Here is a 22,171-nt window from a genome sequence, read left to right on the forward strand (position 1 = left end):
TTCTGATTTGTGAAAATGCAGAACAGGGTCATTTTACTGCTTTTATTTGTATTCTCATCACCCTAAACTAGATCCTGTATGGAAACTACAGTAGTTACACTGCTCAAATCCATACATCCATACATCCATGGGGCAAACGGGTTTACCTTTGGAAAATGTGGGGGGGGGGGGTGAAATCATCTTGCTGTATCCCCCACAGGTGCGACGCCCATGATGCTGCGGGTAGCACTTTGTAACGGTGTCTTTTCGTCTTCACTGTCCTCATTTTGTCCTTTAATGTGTGAAGACACTGATTTGCTCTCTTGGTATTTTCATCTTACTGTTTAAACTCTTTGTTTCTTTTTAACAAACTGGCCTAATTGCTGAATGAATTGTCCTTTGGGTTAAATAAAGTTTTCTGACTCACACTAAATGTGTATTTGTGCATTTTCAAACACAAAGTTTTTAACAGTTTTAAAGTAACTCTTTTTTATTCTTTGGTTCAGAATACAGTTGTTTGAAGTAAAATCACTTTTACAATAACAAATCTACGTGTAAGCAACACACCAACACCAAGTTGCTTGGTTTTACTTTTTTTTTTTTTTTAAAGTTGCACTTTACAATTAAGGAACTTTATTATCAGGAAATATTCAACATGAATACATGATTATTTGCTGGCAACAACATACTTAAAAACAGACAAAGTGGCAGACGTATTCCTGGTGATTCAGCAGCAGTTTGTACACAGTACTCGCAGCTCGAGCCTTCACAATAACAACTCAATAAAAGCCACAACTTTAACACAATGTGTGTTACAAAATATAATGTTTTTGTACTAAATAAGTACAACATGCACAGACAGTCCAAGGTTCCTCTGTCTGTAGTTTAAAAAGAAATGGGGGATAATTAAATCCACACCCTGTGCACAGTATTCACAGCCGGTAGGAGACACGTTAGGAAGGTTTTATATGTTTTCATACGGAAATGACGTGGCCTCCGTCTTATGATGAAGAGGCAGAGTCATCCTGACCATCTCCCTCCTCCCTCGTTCACACTGAAGAGTCTGCAGAAAAAACAGAGAAAATGCTGCTTTATTCTCCTTGTTTACAGTGTACATGCAGCACGCAGGTAAACAACAACACAGATAAACAACAACGCAGGTAAACAACAACACCGGTAAATGACAACGCAGGTAAACAACAACGCAGGTAAATAAAAATGCAGGTAAATAAAAACGCAGGTAAATGATAACGCAGGTAAATAAAAACGCAGGTAAACAACAATGCAGGTAAATAACAACGCAGGTAAATAACAACACAGGTAAATAAAAATGCAGGTAAATAACAACGCAGGTAAATAAAAACGCAGGTAAACAACAACGCAGGTAAATAAAAACGCAGATAAACGACAACGCAGGTAAATAAAAACGCAGATAAACGACAACGCAGGTAAATAAAAACACAGATAAACAACAATGCAGGTAAATAACAACGCAGGTAAATAAAAACACAGGTAAATAAAAATACAGGTAAATAACAACACAGGTAAACAACAACGCAGGTAAATAAAAACACAGCTAAACAACAATGCAGGTAAATGCGAGTTCCGGCCTCGTTTTGGTGTTGATGAAGGTAATCCGGCTAGTTGGCTGGGGCTATTTTGTCTCCCTTCGTATCACTGCCTGCTGTGTAGACCGTGCAGACCGAAGCACAGACCGAGCAGTCCGCTGCTTCCGAGCAGCAAACAGCGTAACAGGTGCGGCTGTCAGCAGGCGGCAGCAGGCAGTGATACGAAGGGAGAGAAAATAGGGCCAAGAGATTGTGAGGTCTGACTTTTTCCTGGAGAACCATTTTGTGATGCAAATGTATTACTCTGTTGAACGCATATTGTTCTGAGAAGCAAAACGCTTTATTTTTTAAACCCCAGCCAACTAGCCGGACTACCTTCATCAACACCAAAACGAGGCTGGAACTCTGCTCACAGGACGCAGCAGGGGGTAAGAAGATGTTCAGAAATGATGCTGCTGATATGGGATGTTACACAGCTTCATGTCAAAAGAGGCGAACTGTCCCTTTAATGTTGTTTTCTTTTTTCATCAAACGTGAGATGAGTCGAGTAAAAGCACAAAAAATCACACTAAAGTAAACTTATAAAACTTATAAGATGTGAAAGTGGATGAAGCTCTGACCTGGACGTAGATGATGATGAGGAGAACGCAGATGATCAGAATCACCAGGACAACCACAGGAACACTGAGCGGCGCCGTCCTCTCGCCATCTTCCTCCTCGTCCTCCTCTTCCCGCCGCTGGGCCTTCGCCCTCTGAGCAGGACAGTCGGAGCTCTCTGTGGACGAACCAGCAGCATGAAGAGTGCTGACAGATGTGAGCGCTCGGCATGTAAGCGTGCGCACGTGTGGGCTCCTCACCTACTACGTGAAGGAGCGTGCCGTTGCCCCTGAACCGCAGGAACGGCGGTGGGTAGAAGACCTGGATCTCACAGCGATAGATATCCGTGTCCGTGGCTTTCAGGCCGGAGATCGTCACCTCCACGGCGCCATCTCTGACCTTGGCCCAGCACTGCACCTGAAACAGACATTATGGCAGCATTAAAAAAGACCTGACCCACATTTTTGTTCCATTTCAGAGAACCAGAAGGAAACAGGCTTAGATGCAACAAATTAAACTTTGAGTCTGTAGTGTGTGGAGGACTGGTTTGGCTTTTAATGGCGTAGACTAGAACAGGGGTTCCCAAACTTTTCCATGCCAAGGCCCCCAAACAGTATTAGCTTCTGGCCCTTTGCAAACCACAGACAATGCTACAGAATATGTAAAGAAACATCAACTTTTAGAACGAATTTTCTTTCTTTTCTTCACGGACAGCAGCTCGCCGTGTGAATGCAGCCTGACTAAATGCTCTTCTTTACGTCTGAAGAAGTCGACCGTTTTTTCGGACTCTGGCGGATGTTTTGTATCAAGTGACGCTGAAGTTTCGAAGGTTTTAAACACTCATTTGAGAGGGTCTCCACACAGAGGACGCATTTTTCTGTACGGCTGTAAAGCCAAACTTAAAGTATGCTGCCTCATACTTTCTGATTTTAGTCGGCCAGTTCTTTCAGTCTCTTCCAAGTCAAAAATCTGTCCATTTTGGCTAAGCTAGCTACACGCTAGCTTGAGGAGCAGCGCAGCTTCAGAACAGGCGCAAACCGCCAGGTCTACGATGTTTTGACTGGCAGCCAATCAGAAAGACAAGCATGGCAAATAACATTTTGATATGATATATTATTATAAATTGTATTTTACAATACTGATAAAAAAGAATTGACAATTTTTTATAATGATGTTTTAAAAAAATTTAATTCTATTTTTTTATTTTTGCATTTTTTTCTTATCTTCACTCAAATTTTCTGAGGCCCCCCTAGCACCCCCTGGCGGCCCCCACTTTGAAAACCACTGACCTAGAAGATAAAACAACCTTTAGGTCTAGAGTAATTCCCCCTTAAACAGCCTGATCTTGACCTTAACCTTCCATGTTTTTCCCTGAACACATTCAGGCCTCCCCGTGGATCAAAGTGCAGGACTGAGGCTGATCAGGTGTTGAATGACAGAGAGTCATATGTTGTAGAAGCTGTTAAATAACTTTTATTTTGTCCCTTTCAGTTAGATTTAATATTGAGTTACAGTGCAGCAAAACGTGCTGCCTTTCAGTAAAGTTTGAGGTTGCCAGGTTGGTTCTGCACCAGCTTCTGCAGCTCCTGAGGGATGCTGTAGCTCACAGACGTGTGTGGGATGATCACAGATCGTATTCTACTGATTAGTCGGGTTAAACAGGAGTCATGTGCTCTCTTTTCTTGGTTCTTTGGTTAAAACGGGAGGAAAGGCTGCTGCACCAGTGTGAATAAATCAAAATGTATGGACTGGTTTCTTTAAAACAGGTTGAATAGATCAGATTTCAGATAAAAACAGATCTGCACAAGTTCTGTGATGCATTGCTAAAGACCAAATGACATCATGTTTCGATGTTAACTGTGACGGGTGCACAATGGTGTCTTATTTTTCCATTTAAGACTCATCTACGTCACAAACCCTGACACCTGCTGAGGGGCAGCACCCAGAGCCTGTGAGCTTTACTGTTCTTTGACTTTGAAGGCGAGCTGTGGCTGAATAAAGAAAGCTGAAATCAGTTTATCACAAAAGTGGATAAAAACATGAAGAAACTGAGGAGCTTACAGGGATTAATCACATTTACCACATCATGTAGAACATTAAACTGCTCTTAGTAATTATCTTTCCTGAAGAACTCAACTATACATCAGCCTCTCTGACAGTAACCACAGGTTTATGAATCATAAATTAGTTAAAACAGGGGTTAAATCAAACCAAAGTAAAGGTTTATGCTGATGACACAATCATTTACACCTTCTTTGAATCCAGCCATAGAGCTCTTACAGGAAGCCAAGACCAATTTCATGACTTTTACTACATCTTAAAACATCCGTTTTCTCTGACGCAGTGCGAGACGGTGAACGTATAGAGTCTCTTCTCATGAATATCTATGCGTTTGGCTTGATGATAAGCTTACCGTTAATTCTCATGTTCATACTCGGTTAAAAAGCTTCATCCTAAATTAAGCTTTTAAAGATAATAATGTGCTTTCCTTTTCCAAACAGCACAATGCTCCTCTCTTGATGCATCTTTGTCCTTGATTTGCCATATTCTGCAGGCTCGTGCACTCACCTGACGGCCTTTTCTAAGCCTTAGAGAAGAAAAATGCACATGTCGCTGTTTATTTCTAAGTTATCGTTAGGTAGATGACCTACTTATGCTGCTAAATTACCCGGCATGATACTAGATCTACAGCCTTATTTCTAATGTCCCTGAGCTGGTTTTCTCCCACTTTGCTCCTCGTGAATGGAATGAGCTTCAGAATATCATCGCCCTACGAACTCTCCCCTCTTTTCATGTTTTAGGGTCACATCTTAGGGTTAAGATGCTTTAAGAACTGCTTTGAACGACACCTGTTTTTATTTTACATTCGCTTTTAACCGGAGGTGAACGTGTCGGTTTTAGCTGGTCTCTCTGCGTCATATTTTACTAACATCAGAAATAGTTTGATTTGAAGTTTAGCTTTCAGGAGTTCCTGTAAGAGGAGATCTTGTATCTCAATGAGACCTTCCTGGCTAAGTAAAGGACATAAATGAATAAGATAAACATCAGATAATCAGTTATGTATGACAGAAGTTAAACTAAAACATGATTAGTTCCCTTTAACGCAGACAGGCCTTACCTCTCCCTGTCTCTCCCATTGTGTCTCTATTTGCTCTGTGAAGTTGAGGACGGACGAGCAGAGTTCCTGGTTGCCATGGAGACCTTTCATCAGAGTCACTCGAAAATCCTCTGGGGTGGGGTAGGGGTACGCCTGGTGTCTGCCGTGAGAGGGTTGGACCTGGTGGAAGGCGGGCCGGGGTTGGATGACACACTGGATCTGTGCCGTGCCGTTGGTGCTCGCCACCCTGTACGGCTGCGTCACCCTCACAGCTGGCAGGGAAAATGGACGTCAGTGTTACCGATCACACACAGCTGGATGAACTATGTCACATGCAGAGAGTCACACTGAAACGCTTTGGTTTGACTGAACGCTGCAGCTCGCTGAGTCCCGCCGTCGCAGCGAAGCATCAACGTTGATGACTCCTAACCAGTGACCGGCTGGCAAAGATGCAAAGAAGCCAAACTAATTTCTAATTTTTACAATCTTTACACAAAGTTTTTAACAGATTTAAAGTAACTCTTTTTTATTCTTTGGTTCCGACTACAGTTGTTGGATGTAAAATCACTTTTATAATAACAAATCTACGTGTAAGCCCTGAAAATGTAGAGCTGATCATGTTGAGGAGGCAGGAAAGACGCTATCAAAATCCCACAAAAATATCAAGTGATTGCAAAGTAAAACGTGCAAAACAAAGGTAAAATACTTCAATGTTTTAAATGTTACGAGAAATGTTGAAAGAGTCATTCATGACCTCCTCGGATGCATTTCATAACAGAAGTGGAGCATGGAGAACTTTCAGCTCCCACTAATATTGTGAAAAAGTGTTATCACTCAGTTTCTTTCATTTTAAACATCATCTGTGTTGGAGAGACTAAAATTCAGCTCATCAGGTTCTCCATCAGCAGAGGACACGGAAACCTCCCCTGTTTCTGTACCACATGACCAGTCCGACATAAAGGTTTCACTTCCTCAGACTCTAAAGATCAACCTTTGCTGAAATCTGTTCCTGTACAGCTCAAACCAAGAGCCTGGTGTAGTCCTCAGTTTGCCCAAAAATGTGTCCTTTGTCACCTAATTTTTGAGTGTTAACGAAAGTCTTTGGTTAATTTGCAGCTGAAGACCTTTTTACCAACCAGCTTCTGTAAAAGATCCAACCTTAAATATAAAAACTTGACCAGCTAAAGTCAACTTTTGTTGGATTAAACTCTTAAAAAAATTAATTTAGCATTTAAACAAAAACAGCATTATTTTCCAACATCTGTTTGCAGATGACAGCGCTTTATTCACCTGGATCGAACTCAGTAATGCATCAATTCATTAACCTGCATTCTGAGCATTAAAACATTGTTGTCTATGATTACAGGTTGTCTGTAAAGATGTGAACTCCCTCTCATTTATTCTCACATGGAAATTTTGTAACTTCTGTTCGTAATCCAGTTTAAATTTAGCCTTAAATATTAGTTACACAATGTAATTTCCACTAATCAGATCAGGTTTTAAGTACTTTTCCTCTAAATGTAAAGAACTGACTTCAAACTGGAGGCTTTCAGGACCCAAATATTATCCAAAGGTTCATTATCTGAAGCTGTTCGGACTCGTGCAGCATCTGTTTTAAATGCATCTGACTTTATGCTCGATTGATTATCACCAAAAAACACCAAAAGTTCTTCTCCTCCATCATCACATCAGTAAAAGCCTGACTGTACTCACCACTCCACACAGGCAGGCAGAGGCTGAGGACTGTCAACAGCATCCATCCCATCACACAGTGAGTCAGGAACATCCTACAGTTTCTCACAAAGCTTCAACCAGAGCCACAAGCACTTCCAATTCACTAAAACAGGCGGCTGACGCGCACACACTCTGACACCCTGATGAGTAAAGTTCATGAAAATACTGCAAAAACACTGAAACTCAACTTTATAGCCTTGCAGAGCTGTCATGGAAATCTATGTGGCAGCACAGGAAATGACGACGATGTTTTGTCGGTAAAGAGAGACGGCAGTTTTAAGCAGCGGTGGTTCTGCAGGAATGCTGAGACTGAAGTTTATTTCAATAAACCAGCTCATCACAAAGTTACAGCATTGTTTCAGTGGCAGGAAAAAAAAAACTGGCAGCTCGAACACGTCAAACGTCAAAGAAAGACGAGGAAAACAGAATTAAAAATGATTTGAAATCACAGAAAACCCCTTAAAATATCAGAATAAGAAGGTAAAGCTCTGAATATGTGTTCCAACAGTCGAGCAGAACTTTTACACGTTTGCTTAAACTTTTAATAACTTTTAATAAAGCACAACTTCTGTATCACATCAAACAGAAACGCGTTATTTGCTTCCCATGTTGCACTTTTACATAAATCTGCTGTAAACTACCTCCTCTTTCTTACTTTTATCATGAAGTAAAAGTAAAAACAAGTCAAAAGAAACATCTTTAAAGGTGAGGTTTTATTTTTCTTATGACACACAGCCATCCGCAGAAATATCCTCCTCCAGAACCTGCAGTGAGATGAGTTTGCCTTCTTCTCTTCGCCGCTTTTCGGAAACATCTGGAACATCTGTCGACACAGGTCGGGGTTCCTCAGAAACCATTTGAATACTACGAGTCTTTTTTTAAGGCGCGCGAGTGTCGAGTGGAAAAACAACGAGCGTAAATGAGTTGCTCTGTGGAAACTTTTGCTGTGCGAATATTTTTCTAAATTCCTGTGGTTTCAAAATGTTTCCCCCAAAATTTGAATAACTGTTTTTTTGATCTTCTTTAATTCTTCTGTGCAGTTTGCAGCTCACGAACAATCAAATTTTCCTTCTGATTTGAGTTCAAACCGTTTCGGCCGACAGAGATACATCTTTGTCTGATTTATTGCTCCTTTGAGTGCAGCTCTGAATCTTTCACAGAGAAAGAAAAAGTGTTTTGGAAAATAGGGATTATACTATACTTTGAGTGGGATGTGCAGGACAAACTGTCGCTTCCTTCAGATGAAAGCTGCCATGAATGTTTTTGGATTACAGCAACTGACTGAGAGCTCATCATATGAGGGGGATGGAGGGATCAAATCGGCAAAAAACAGCACATGTTACGAAGTATTATTAGTGTTCATTACTGAAGCTGTCTTTGTTGACCATTACTGACCCTAAGGAGGCTCCAAACAACGAGGCTGAAGCAACTCTGGCTTCAAAAGTAAATACAAACAGAAAAATACAAAATGGGTGATTTCCAAACTATCTGGAGTCCATCGTTCTACAGAGAGAAAGATTATTCACAGGTGGAAAACATTCAGGACAGCTGTCAATCTGCCCAGGAGTGGATGTCCCAGCAAGGTCACCCCAAGGTCAGAGCCCCAAGAGCTACATCTCAGACTCTGCAGGCCTCAGTTAGCATGTTAAAGGTTAAAGGTCACCCCAAGGTCAGAAACCCAAGAGCTACATCTCAGACTCTGCAGGCCTCAGTTAGCATGTTAAAGGTTAAAGGTCACCCCAAGGTCAGAAACCCAAGAGCTACATCTCAGACTCTGCAGGCCTCAGTTAGCATGTTAAAGGTTAAAGGTCACCCCAAGGTCAGAAACCCAAGAGCTACATCTCAGACTCTGCGGGCCTCAGTCAGCATGTTAAAGGTTAAAGGTCACCCCAAGGTCAGAAACCCAAGAGCTACATCTCAGACTCTGCGGGCCTCAGTTAGCATGTTAAAGGTTAAAGGTCACCCCAAGGTCAGAAACCCAAGAGCTACATCTCAGACTCTGCGGGCCTCAGTTAGCATGTTAAAGGTTAAAGGTTACCCCGAGGTCAGAAACCCAAGAGCTACATCTCAGACTCTGCGGGCCTCAGTTAGCATGTTAAAGGTTAAAGGTCACCCCGAGGTCAGAAACCCAAGAGCTACATCTCAGACTCTGCGGGCCTCAGTTAGCATGTTAAAGGTTAAAGGTCACCCCGAGGTCAGAAACCCAAGAGCTACATCTCAGACTCTGCAGGCCTCAGTTAGCATGTTAAAGGTTAAAGGTCACCCCGAGGTCAGAAACCCAAGAGCTACATCTCAGACTCTGCAGGCCTCAGTTAGCATGCTAAAGGTTAAAGGTCACCCCAAGGTCAGAAACCCAAGAGCTACATCTCAGACTCTGCAGGCCTCAGTTAGCATGTTAAAGGTTAAAGGTTACCCCAAGGTCAGAAACCCAAGAGCTACATCTCAGACTCTGCAGGCCTCAGTTAGCATGTTAAAGGTTAAAGGTCACCCCAAGGTCAGAAACCCAAGAGCTACATATCAGACTCTGCGGGCCTCAGTTAGCATGTTAAAGGTTAAAAGTCACCCCAAGGTCAGAAACCCAAGAGCTACATCTCAGACTCTGCAGGCCTCAGTCAGCATGTTAAAGGTTAAAGGTCACCCCAAGGTCAGAAACCCAAGAGCTACATCTCAGACTCTGCGGGCCTCAGTTAGCATGTTAAAGGTTAAAGGTCACCCCAAGGTCAGAAACCCAAGAGCTACATCTCAGACTCTGCAGGCCTCAGTCAGCATGTTAAAGGTTAAAGGTCATGGCAGCACAGTTAGAAACAGACTGAACAGGTGTGGCTTGTGTGGAAGGGCTGCAGGAGAAAGCCTCTTCTCTCTAAAAAGAACATGGCAGCACAGCTTAGGTTTGCAAAGCTGCATCTGAACAAACCACAAGACTTCTGGAACAATGTCCTTTGGACAGAGCAGACCAAAGTGGAGATGTTTGCTCATAATGCACAGCAGCACGTTTGGAGGAAACCAAACACAGCATATCAGCACAAACACCTCACACCAGCTGTCAAGCACGGTGGTGGAGGGCTGATGATCTGGGCTGGTTCTGCAGCCACAGGACCTGGGCACCTCGCAGCCACTGAGTCCACCATGAACTCCTCTGGATACCAAAGTGTTCTAGAGTCCCACAGGAAACCATTACTTCAACTCACTGCTGCTACCAGCTGCTGGATCAGGGGTTCACTTAGTTTCTCACTCACTGCTGCTACCAGCTGCTGGATCAGGGGTTCACTTAGTTTCTCACTCACTGCTGCTACCAGCTGCTGGATCAGGGGTTCACTTAGTTTCTCACTCACTGCTGCTACCAGCTGCTGGATCAGGGGTTCACTTAGTTTCTCACTCACTGCTGCTACCAGCTGCTGGATCAGGGGTTCACTTAGTTTCTCACTCACTGCTGCTACCAGCTGCTGGATCAGGGGTTCACTTAGTTTCTCACTCACTGCTGCTACCAGCTGCTGGATCAGGGGTTCACTTAGTTTCTCACACACTGCTGCTACCAGCTGCTGGATCAGGGGTTCACTTAGTTTCTCACTCACTGCTGGTACCAGCTGCTGGATCAGGGGTTCACTTAGTTTCTCACACACTGCTGCTACCAGCTGCTGGATCAGGGGTTCACTTAGTTTCTCACTCACTGCTGCTACCAGCTGCTGGATCAGGGGTTCACTTAGTTTCTCACTCACTGCTGCTACCAGCTGCTGGATCAGGGGTTCACTTAGTTTCTCACTCACTGCTGCTACCAGCTGCTGGATCAGGGGTTCACTTAGTTTCTCACACACTGCTGCTACCAGCTGCTGGATCAGGGGTTCACTTAGTTTCTCACTCACTGCTGGTACCAGCTGCTGGATCAGGGGTTCACTTAGTTTCTCACACACTGCTGCTACCAGCTGCTGGATCAGGGGTTCACTTAGTTTCTCACTTACTGCTGCTACCAGCTGCTGGATCGGGGGTTCACTTAGTTTCTCACTCACTGCTGCTACCAGCTGCTGGATCAGGGGTTCACTTAGTTTCTCACTTACTGCTGCTACCAGCTGCTGGATCAGGGGTTCACTTAGATTCTCACACACTGCTGCTGCTACCAGTTGCTGGATCAGGGGTTCACTTAGTTTCTCACACACTGCTGCTACCAGCTACTGGATCAGGGGTTCACTTAGTTTCTCTGTGTTGTTGGCTGGTTTTACCTGAGAAGGTTTATTTCTTTTCTTTGATCAGTTAAACTTTAAAGTTAAAGGAACTTTTTCTTTACTCGATTTGGACGTGTTGCTCGTGTGATGCAATCAAAACCAATTTTATCTCAAATTCTTCAAATGAATCAGATATTCAATCATCGGTTATTTCTCTGTGGAACCAAACAATCATTTGCTGCTTTCGTCTCAGCCGCGGTGCACGAAATGTGCAGCGATAATGTGCAAACAGTGGAAAACAGCTAATTCTGAGTGTGTTCTGATCTCACTGAAAGTGCTGATGCTGCCACATTCGCCGCCCTGCTGACGTCACATCTGTGTTTTGCCTGGAAACCGCCGGTGTGGGGGTTAAACCCTGAAGTTACAGGCAGAACTACAGTCCTCAGTCGCCCGGGAAACTGCGGACCGATTCTGCTGCTGTCATTGTTTCAGTATGGTGCCGACGATGCTCAGATTCTGCATGTGGAGCTGGTTTCAGTGGTTTCAGTGTTCAGTTGAACCATCCAAATCTCACAGGATATCACCAAAGCCTGTTGTTTTGGTCTGATGCACGGCACCTGTAGGAAGACGCAGCCAGGCATCACGTCGTAAAGTCTGAGCACGACGCTGAGTCACGTCTCAGGGTATTTTGTTGTTGTTTTTGTCATTTCAAAGCATATAGTCTCGAGGAATGACACCCTGAAAGGACAGAAGAAGCTTAAAACCAGCAATGTTCTCTGTGCTCTAACAACCGTGATGTTTGTTGGTGCAGATTGTATAACATCTAATTTTGTAAAAGTCTGTCGCTCACAGGCTTTTATTTTGTAAAAGTTTGTTGCTCACAGGCTTTTATTTTGTAAAAGTCTGTCACTCACAGTTTTTTATTTTGTAAAAGTCTGTTGCTCACAGGCTTTTATTTTGTAAAAGTCTGATGCTCACAGGCTTTTATTTTGTAAAAGTCTGTCGCCCACAGGCTTTTATTTTGTAAAAGTCTGTTGCTCACAGGCTTTTATTTTGTAAAAGTCTGTCGCCCACAGGCTTTTATTTTGTAAAGGTCTGTCGCTCACAGGCTTTTATTTTGTAAAAGTCTGTCGCTCACAGGCTTTTATTTTGAAAAAGTCTGTCGCTCACAGGCTTTTATTTTGTAAAAGTCTGTTGCTCACAGGTTTTTTTTTTGTAAAAGTTTGTCGCTCACAGGCTTTTATTTTGTAAAAGTCTGTCACCCACAGGCTTTTATTTTGTAAAAGTCTGTCGCCCACAGGCTTTTATTTTGTAAAAGTCTGTCGCTCACAGACTTTTATTTTGTAAAAGTCTGTCGCCCAAAGGCTTTTATTTTGTAAAAGTCTGTCGCTCACGGGCTTTTATTTTGTAAAAGTCTGTCACTCACAGGCTTTTATTTTGTAAAAGTCTGTCACCCACAGGCTTTTATTTTGTAAAAGTCTGTTGCTCACAGGCTTTTATTTTGTAAAAGTCTGTCGCCCACAGGCTTTTATTTTCTAAAAGTCTGTCGCTCACAGGCTTTTATTTTGTAAAAGTCTGTTGCTCACGGGCTTTTATTTTGTAAAAGTCTGTCGCTCACAGGCTTTTATTTTGAAAAAGTCTGTCGCTCACAGGCTTTTATTTTGTAAAAGTCTGTTGCTCACAGGTTTTTTTTTGTAAAAGTTTGTCGCTCACAGGCTTTTATTTTGTAAAAGTCTGTCACCCACAGGCTTTTATTTTGTAAAAGTCTGTTGCTCACAGGCTTTTATTTTGTAAAAGTGTTGCTCACAGGCTTTTATTTTGTAAAAGTCTGTCGCTCACAGGCTTTTATTTTGTAAAAGTCTGTCGCTCACAGGCTTTTATTATTGTAAGTCTTGCTCACAGGCTTTTATTTTGTAAAAGTCTGTTGCTCACAGGCTTTTATTTTGTTAAAGTCTGTCGCTCACAGGCTTTTATTTTGTAAAAGTGTTGCTCACAGGCTTTTATTTTGTAAAAGTCTGTCGCTCACAGACTTTTATTTTGTAAAAGTCTGTCGCCCAAAGGCTTTTATTTTGTAAAAGTCTGTCGCTCACGGGCTTTTATTTTGTAAAAGTCTGTCACTCACAGGCTTTTATTTTGTAAAAGTCTGTCACCCACAGGCTTTTATTTTGTAAAAGTCTGTTGCTCACAGGCTTTTATTTTGTAAAAGTCTGTCGCCCACAGGCTTTTATTTTCTAAAAGTCTGTCGCTCACAGGCTTTTATTTTGTAAAAGTCTGTTGCTCACGGGCTTTTATTTTGTAAAAGTCTGTCGCTCACAGGCTTTTATTTTGAAAAAGTCTGTCGCTCACAGGCTTTTATTTTGTAAAAGTCTGTTGCTCACAGGTTTTTTTTTGTAAAAGTTTGTCGCTCACAGGCTTTTATTTTGTAAAAGTCTGTCACCCACAGGCTTTTATTTTGTAAAAGTCTGTCGCCCACAGGCTTTTATTTTGTAAAAGTCTGTCGCTCACAGACTTTTATTTTGTAAAAGTCTGTCGCCCACAGGCTTTTATTTTGTAAAAGTCTGTCGCTCACGGGCTTTTATTTTGTAAAAGTCTGTCGCTCACAGGCTTTTATTTTGTAAAAGTCTGTCGCTCACAGGCTTTTATTTTGTAAAAGTCTGTTGCTCACAGGTTTTTTTATTTTGTAAAAGTCTGTCGCCCACAGGCTTTTATTTTGTAAAAGTCTGTCACTCACAGGCTTTTATTTTGTAAAAGTCTGTCGCCCACAGGCTTTTATTTTGTAAAAGTCTGTCGTCCACAGGCTTTTATTTTGTAAAAGTCTGTTGCTCACAGGCTTTTATTTTGTAAAAGTCTGTCGCCCACAGGCTTTTATTTTGTAAAAGTCTGTTGCTCACAGGCTTTTATTTTGTAAAAGTCTGTTGCTCACGGGCTTTTATTTTGTAAAAGTCTGCTGCTCACAGGCTTTTATTTTGTTAAAGTCTGTTGCTCACAGGCTTTTATTTTGTAAAAGTGTTGCTCACAGGCTTTTATTTTGTAAAAGTCTGTCGCTCACAGGCTTTTATTTTGTAAAAGTCTGTCGCTCACAGGCTTTTATTATTGTAAGTCTTGCTCACAGGCTTTTATTTTGTAAAAGTCTTGCTCACAGGCTTTTATTTTGTAAAAGTCTGTTGCGCACAGGCTTTTATTTTGTAAAAGTATGTTGCGCACAGGCTTTTATTTTGTAAAAGTCTGCTGCTTACAGGCTTTTATTTTGTAAAAGTGTCGCTCACAGGCTTTTATTATTGTAAAAGTCTTGCTCACAGGCTTTTATTTTGTAAAAGTCTTGCTCACAGGCTTTTATTTTGTAAAAGTCTGCTGCTCACAGGCTTTTATTTTGTAAAAGTCTGCTGCTCACAGGCTTTTATTTTGTAAAAGTCTGTTGCTCACAGGCTTTTATTTTGTAAAAGTCTGCTGCTGTCTGCTGTGGAACAGGAAAAGAAAGTAATCGGCGGATCCACCAAACATGGAGAAGGGTACGGAACTTTTACTCGGCCATTTTCATGTTAAAGTTCTTCCAGACGGCGGAGTCGACAGAACCAAAGTCATCTGTAAACACTGCCAAGTTGAATTGTCTTCTCAGCGTAGTAGTTCCAGTCTAAAATATCACTTAAAGGCAAAACACACAACTGATAGCAGCAAGTCATTCAAGGAAACAGACAGTGGAGCGAGGCTTCTACATAAAAACTACAGAAAGATGCTGATGTTAAAAGTGTGTTTGCACAACAAATGTTATGGCAGGGCTCTAGAGTGCAACCTTTTTTCTCAATGGTACAACTAAAAAAAATCTGAGGTCGCATAGGTGCAACCACCCGTTCAAAAAAAAAAAAAAAAAAGTCTACGAGACCCTGAAAGTCTTCCTGTGGTTCAACAACAGACACACATTAGACCCGTAGCCTCAGATGATAATCAAGTTTAAAGTTGCCTACCATATTGCAAAAGTTCCCTTCACTAAGTTCAAGTCCGAAATAATTCTTCAGAAGAAAAATGGCTTAAACATAAACCCGACGTACAGCAATGATGTCGCGTGCGTGCAATTTATAGGAGTCATCGCAGATACGTTGAAAAAAAAGACGTCTGTGCTAACTGCGAACAGTGAGTACATGGCAGGAATGCGTCATTTTGTACGGCCGTATCTTGAGGAGAGGAAGACCGGTGAATATACTGATATATATATTTAGATATATTTAACCCAAGTACAGGAGTTGGCCATCCGAGGGGCATGTGACTGCGATGGAGGATAGTCCACAAGACATTGAGCCATGAGATGTTCAGTTTGAAACCCTTAAAACACTTGCAATTTTAATTTAGATTTTCTTTTTATTTAATTTATCTTGAGATGTTTTACGTTTAAATTTCAGGCCAGCGAAGCACTTTAAGCACCAACACTTTTTCAGTAAGTTTCAGTAAGTAGTTAGTGAGTTAAGTTCAGTAAGTTCGTAGAATTGTGCTTCAAATAAAGAACTTTGTTTTGACCAGATTGCTAGTTAATCGTTTACAAGTCAATATTGCCTATATGGACAGCGATTTAAAAATAAATAAATAATAAAAGTGAACCTGTAAAACTGCTGTGTTAAATGCAATGCGTTTGGGTGCACCTAAGAAAAAAAGTTGGGCGCACCAGTGCAACCAGTGTAAAAAGTTAGTCTAGAGCCCTGTATGGCACTTTCATTCATATGGCAGCACATTTAAAATAAAACTAAATGCTAAAGGCTATACACTACTTTTGGATTCATTTTTGGATTCTGCGTACAAATGTGATTAATCGTGATTAATCAGGGAAATCATGTGATCAATTAGATTAAACATTTGAATCGTTGCCCAGCCCTACTTTAAATATATCATCCACCACCTGCTCCTTTTATTGTTAAAATGAATAATTAAACTTTAGCTCTGATTAGCGCTGAAGCTAATTAGAAGATTTAAGCTTAGAAAGTGGAAACGAATAATAATCTTTATGATATTTTATAGCACTTTTTCTTTTTCTGGTTTTCATTTTTGAGTTTTCCTGGAGGTTTAAAACCCCCAGCTGCTCAGCCCAGCGGAGTTAACTGACTGAAATCTGCACGGTACAGCTGTGATTAGATTTTCTTTCCCTCAATCTGGTTTCAGTTAAAAGAAAAACACCCAAACGTATCCAACCTGACACAGACTGCTGCAAAGGTTAAAATATCTCAGCTTTATGAGTTTTTATGAGGATTTGACTGAAAACTGATCCAGAAAAGGGAGTGAAACTGTGTGTAATCTCAGAGAAATGTTGCTTCCTGTCTGAAAGCGTAAAAGAGCTGATATTTGTTAAGCTGCCAGAGATAAGACAACACATTCTGATGTTTTTAAGATGATTCTTATACTCCAGTACTCATTAACACACAGACAGCAGGGATTGGTTTCTATTTGAGGTGAATTTATCTCAATAAAGTTATTTTTATTTTAGCTCTGAAACAGTCAAAACTACCAAAAGTTAGAAGTAAAATCAGTTAGAAGTAGAAAAGCAGCTTTGTCTCAGATACAAGAGTCACTAAATGTAGAATTAAAGACTCTAAAGAGCGTCTCTAAACCACTTCTCAGCAGGAAATGAGGACAAACTTATCAGCTGACGACACAAAACGTGGGGAAGACTAACAATGCGTCTTTTCTTTTCTTTTTTCCATGATTCTGGGTGGACGACAGGAGCTTCTTCTCGTTATTAAGCTGATTTAAAGCAACTCGAGGCTGCGTGGGGGTTGCTGATCGGCACTGTTGTCACCCAGCATAAAGGTTGCTGGTTCAAATCCCATCCTGTGGTATAAAGGGATAAAGAGTTCATCAACCTTGTTCTAAAGGGATCAAAATCAATGAGTCAGAAGTGCCAAATCTGCTTAAAATGAAGCTTAAATTTTCACTAACAATCTTTTTTTTTCTTTTGTTTTTTAAATCTGTTGCCTTCAGTTCTGAGTAAAGCGTCCCGTGCATGAGACACCTCTGAACTACTCTGCTTTAATTTGACTAAACATGAAGGGAAATTACTCATGTCTCTTCACAATAACCAGATGAGGAAATCCTTCTTTTTACATCGGCTCTTTAAGTCTTTATGAGCCATTAAAATCATGACTTCAACATGCTGATAGTTCTTATTTTTCCATGTCACAAAAACACATTTCTGATTATACAAAATGTTTATAATCATATCAAATCAAATTTATTTTTATAGCACATTTCATGTACAGAACAGTTCAAAGTGCTTTAAAATAAAAGCATTGCAGCAGGGAGTGGAAGAAGCATTAAAAATACATAAAAGAATATAAAGAGAAACAAATAAAATAATTTAAATGACTTTAAAAACCAGCAACAGTCCAGATAAGTTCAAAGATAGCGTGCAGATTTCATGCATAGACACATGAGAACAGAAATGTCTTTAACCTGGATTTAAAAATGTTTATTACAGTGTGTGATGTATCAGGTTCTGCAGCATCTTCAGCTCAGTGTTCTGTTAATAACTCTGAATAACTGGTTTGGACTGTCAGTTTCAGCTGTTTAAGAGTTTGTTCTCCCTGAGAACTGATGAAGCATTATACTGAGATGCACTGGAGGAGGGATCCGAACCTTTCAACTCTTTGGTCTACAATTATCACAAATATTTTAGAAGGATCATACATTTTTAAAACTTAGATTGTCTGTAGTCCAGTCAGTCACAGAATAGATTTTAAAAGCCTGCTGATGGTTTACAGTCTGTGATCTGTTCAGAGAATATAAAGCCAGCAGAGCTCTTAGATCCAAGGACTCAGGTCAGCTGGTCCAGTCCAGAGTCCAGACTAAACATGGAGAAGCAGCATTTAGCTGTTATGCTGCAAACAAGTGGAACAAACTGCCAGTGGAGATTAAACTTTCACCAAATGGAGACATTTTTAAATCCAGGTTAAAAACATTTCTGTTCTCATGTGTCTATGCATGAAATCTGCACGATATCTTTGAACTTATCTGGACTGTTGCTGGTTTTTAAATTCATTTAAATGATTTTATTTGTTTCTCTTTATATTCTTTTATGTATTTTTAATGCTTCTTCCACTCCCTGCTGCAATGCTTTTATTTTATGTGAAGCACTTTGAACTGTTCTGTACATGAAATGTGCTATATAAATAAATTTGATTTGTAAAATCACAGCTGAGAGGGAGAAGCTCTCTCCTTTTTCTCCCTGCTATAGATATAGAAACCCTGTTTCTAATGCATGCATAATTTTTAGTTTTGGTGCTCCACTGACCAGCGCCTGGTTTCCAGACAGGCTGACAGCACATCCACAACTGGAACAGCTGGAACAGCTGGTCTCTCCAGAGGATTTTCTAAACCCACAAAATGATGCCAATCCAGCTGATTGTCAAGCTGTAGACCAATAAAACACAACTTCCTGTCCACATCATGTGGACTCTCATTGGCTGATGCGACAGGGCTGCCTGGCATACGGTATCTCTCACCTCCTTCCTGCAGATAAAAACTCTGCTTCTGTCAAAGTTCAGAGCAGAAAGGAGACGAGAAAGCATCGATGAATCGGTGGTGAGAGACGTTAAAGCAAAGAAAGGTTTGGAAGCAGAACAGGCGGCTGGATCAGGGACGTTTTTAGTTTTTTTCTCCGATGCCTGGGTGTGTTCACCACATCCTAACTGCAGCAAACACCCCAGATCAGAGGAAAAAAAACAGAATTGCGTTTTTAGGTTGACAGAAAACACACACATCACAGCTCGTATGAGAATCAGAATCAGAATCAGCTTTATTGGCCAGGTTTGACTAAACAAACAAGGAATTCAAACACTCAACAATAACATAAAAGAATAAAAATTACAAATTACAAACAGTAAGAATGGAATTGAGCACGGGTGGTAAATAGGGACGTGTATGAGAATAATAAATACAGTTTGTACATTTGCAATAAATAGACACTATGGGTGGGAATGCAGTTGTCCAGAGGGGTGTGCGGCTGGAAATGTCCGCCTTCTTGTTGTCCCTGTCAGTGTACCATGGTCATGGACACCTCAACAGGTAAGACCAAAATGCAATAATACAAATGATACAATTGAAAAGGGTGAGAATTGTGCAATAGTGCAATATCAGAGTAGGCAGGTTAAGGTATAGGTATAACTGTAGTGCAAGGCAGTTCAGTGCAATAACAATGTATTAATAGCAATACTGTAACTAAGATCAAAGTTTGCCAAATGTGATATCTCACATGGAGGCTCTGAAACTAACAACTGCCAGATGTAAAGAGACGAAATGTCACTCACAGCTGGAGCTCAGTTTCAGTTTGATGTCTTACGGGGGGTTGATTTAAAGGGGAAAATAATAAAAAATAACCAGGGCTGGGCGAGTTAAGTCGTTATTATCGCGTCAACTTGTTAATTATTTAACGCCGATAAATATTTTATCGCGCATTAACGCAGGTTGTTGATTGTAAAAGTCTGTTGAATGCATCACATTCACACAGTTACAGCAAACACCACGAAGCATGGAGTAATAAAATAAAGATAAACCAGCAGCTAACATCACAGGTAGCTACAGGTGTGAAGCTCACGGAGCTAACCGGCGCTACTTCCTGTTTTACTTGTTTCAACATAAAAGCACGTATTTCAAAATAATTTTTTTTTAAAAACTCCTGCAAATTTTCAATTTAATTAATTACATGATTCCCCCAAAAATGAATCCAAAAGTAGTGTATAGCTTTCAGCATTTAGCTTTATTTTAAATGTGCTGCCATATGAATGAAAGTGCCATAACATTTGTTGTGCAAACACACTTTTAACATCAGCATCTTTCTGTAGTTTTTATGTAGAAGCCTCGCTCCACTGTCTGTTTCCTTGAATGACTTGCTGCTATCAGTTGTGTGTTTTGCCTTTAAGTGATATTTTAGACTGGAACTACTACGCTGAGAAGACAATTCAACTTGGCAGTGTTTACAGATGACTTTGGTTCTGTCGACTCCGCCGTCTGGAAGAACTTTAACATGAAAATGGCCGAGTAAAAGTTCCGTACCCTTCTCCATGTTTGGTGGATCCGCCGATTACTTTCTTTTCCTGTTCCACAGCAGACAGCAGCAGACTTTTACAAAATAAAAGCCTGTGAGCAACAGACTTTTACAGAATAAAAGCCTGTGAGCAGCAGACTTTTACAGAATAAAAGCCTGTGAGAAACAGACTTTTACAATAATAAAATAAATAATAAAACCTGCGTTAATGTGCGATAAAATATTTGTCGGTGTACATCCGGGTTTATGCTGATGTTACAGTAATGTGGAGCTGTGTCTGCAGCCTATCAGGCTTTCTGGTTAACACTGTGCAGCGTACTTAAAGCTTTAATCAATAAAACCAAACTTTCTGGCCACAACACTCATTTTAATTCACTCCAAACAAAGAATTCTTACACTTTTTTTAAAGCCTTATTTGCAAGATGAGAGTTTTTGACATGTTTAGTTTTTGATGTATTTCAAAGGTCGGCTGCTTCTCTTAGCAGAGAACTTTTGCGCTGTGTGTGCATCTGCTTTAACTCTTATATCTGAAACCTTTTCCACCACATGAGGGAGCATTACTGAGGAGAGCCGACAGTCAGCTGCAGATTTTATTGCACTAAATCGTCCTTACAGCAGAATTCGGCTCCAGATCGCTGACAGAGCAAGTTAAAGGTCTCAGAGTCATTCTGAAAGTTGTGATGTTGGTTCCAAAGCATGTTTCTGCGGTTACTTTGGACTGAAAATGCAGAATGAGTATAAGTCTTCTTACCTGAGAATTTAGTCACCCGTCCAACACTGGAACACATCCACAGGTTGTCCTGCCGGCCTAAGGCCGGGCCGAGGTTTAAGGCGTTTGTCACCACCTTTAGCTTAACAAACTTCTTCTCTGCAGACTCTCAGCAGCAGGAGAGAAACGTGAGACTGACTGTGAATCAGATAGGAACGCTTCCTGTGAAACCATGCATGCACACAAGCTCGCAGGGAAAGTCTGCAGCCACATGCACACGAACGCACGGTGGGCGACGGGATCACAAACCACAATATCGCCCACGTGTAGATTCATATCACAACTCTCACTGTTTTGCATCAGAGGCTTTGAGAGGCTGGAAATGTTCTGACATTCAGAGTGTTATCATCCGAGCTGCTGGCAGGGAGGATCTCGATGTTGGATGATGTCAGGATGTCTAAGAGAGGGGGGAAGGGCGTTTAAGATGCTTCTGCTGACGCTTTCACGGCTGTGCAGTCATGTGCTTGGAAATAAATACAAAAATATAGAAAGGTTCTTTAACCCTCCTGTTGTCTTGCAGGTCCAAAGTGAGCCACCACCATGTTTAGCTGTAGAAAAAATACCTTAAACTATCTTTTTCCAACTTGAAATGTTCTGACTTTTCCTAAAGGGACCCCATCATTAGAAAAAGTCAGACTTTATTTTTGTTTATGTTTCCATGTGGGCTGTACACCACTAGGGTACAAAGATTGTCTTATGGGTCATTTTTGACCCGTGAATTATAAAAACATTTAAACACCAGAAAAAAGTTCACTGTTTTTTTCCCTTTCAATATAATTAATTCAGAAGTAATTACTTCACATTTATATAATAGCAGGTTAAAAACATTTCTGTTCTCATGCGTCTACGCATGGAATCTGCACGATATCTTTGAACTTATCTGGACTGTTGCTTGTTATAAATTCATTTGAATTATTTTATTTGTTTCTCTTTATATTCTTTTCTGTATTTTTTAATGCTTCTTCCACTCCCTGCTGCAATGCTTTTATTTTATGTGAAGCACTTTGAATTGTTTTGTACATGAATTGTGCTACAAATAAATTTGATTTGATTTGATTCTGCCGGATGAGTGGAAGATAACGGACAGATGGATGGATGGACCTGTCAGTGCAGCATGGACATTATTTAACCACCAGAGGGCAGCAAAAAATTATTTAAACTGCTGTTCCAGAGTAAATTTAAAGTTTAAAGCTTTTATTTCCTTGAATCTGAAGTCCAGTCTGCCTCGGTGTCTGAGCTCAGAAGTCG

General features: G+C 40.8%; 1 protein-coding gene across 2 annotated transcripts; it reads right to left on the minus strand.

Annotated features, from left to right (window-relative positions):
- Positions 1-451: 451 nt before the first annotated feature.
- On the minus strand, positions 452-21,292 carry cd28 (CD28 molecule). Of its 2 annotated transcripts, none has more exons than XM_075478835.1 (5): positions 20,906-21,292; positions 5,263-5,513; positions 2,405-2,561; positions 2,168-2,322; positions 452-1,042 (listed from the first exon to the last, which is right to left on the minus strand). In XM_075478835.1, the coding sequence occupies exons 1-5, from the start codon at positions 20,940-20,942 to the stop codon at positions 944-946; spliced, it is 699 nt and encodes a 232-aa protein (XP_075334950.1). In that variant the 5' UTR covers positions 20,943-21,292; the 3' UTR covers positions 452-943. The 2 variants fall into 2 exon arrangements, with proteins under 2 accessions (XP_075334950.1, XP_075334948.1); XM_075478833.1 differs by lacking the exon at positions 20,906-21,292 and adding an exon at positions 6,955-7,523.
- Between the last annotated feature and the right edge of the window lie 879 nt (positions 21,293-22,171).

This window comes from Odontesthes bonariensis, chromosome 12 (genome assembly GCF_027942865.1).
Source record: "Odontesthes bonariensis isolate fOdoBon6 chromosome 12, fOdoBon6.hap1, whole genome shotgun sequence".
Classification (NCBI taxonomy): domain Eukaryota; kingdom Metazoa; phylum Chordata; class Actinopteri; order Atheriniformes; family Atherinopsidae; genus Odontesthes; species Odontesthes bonariensis.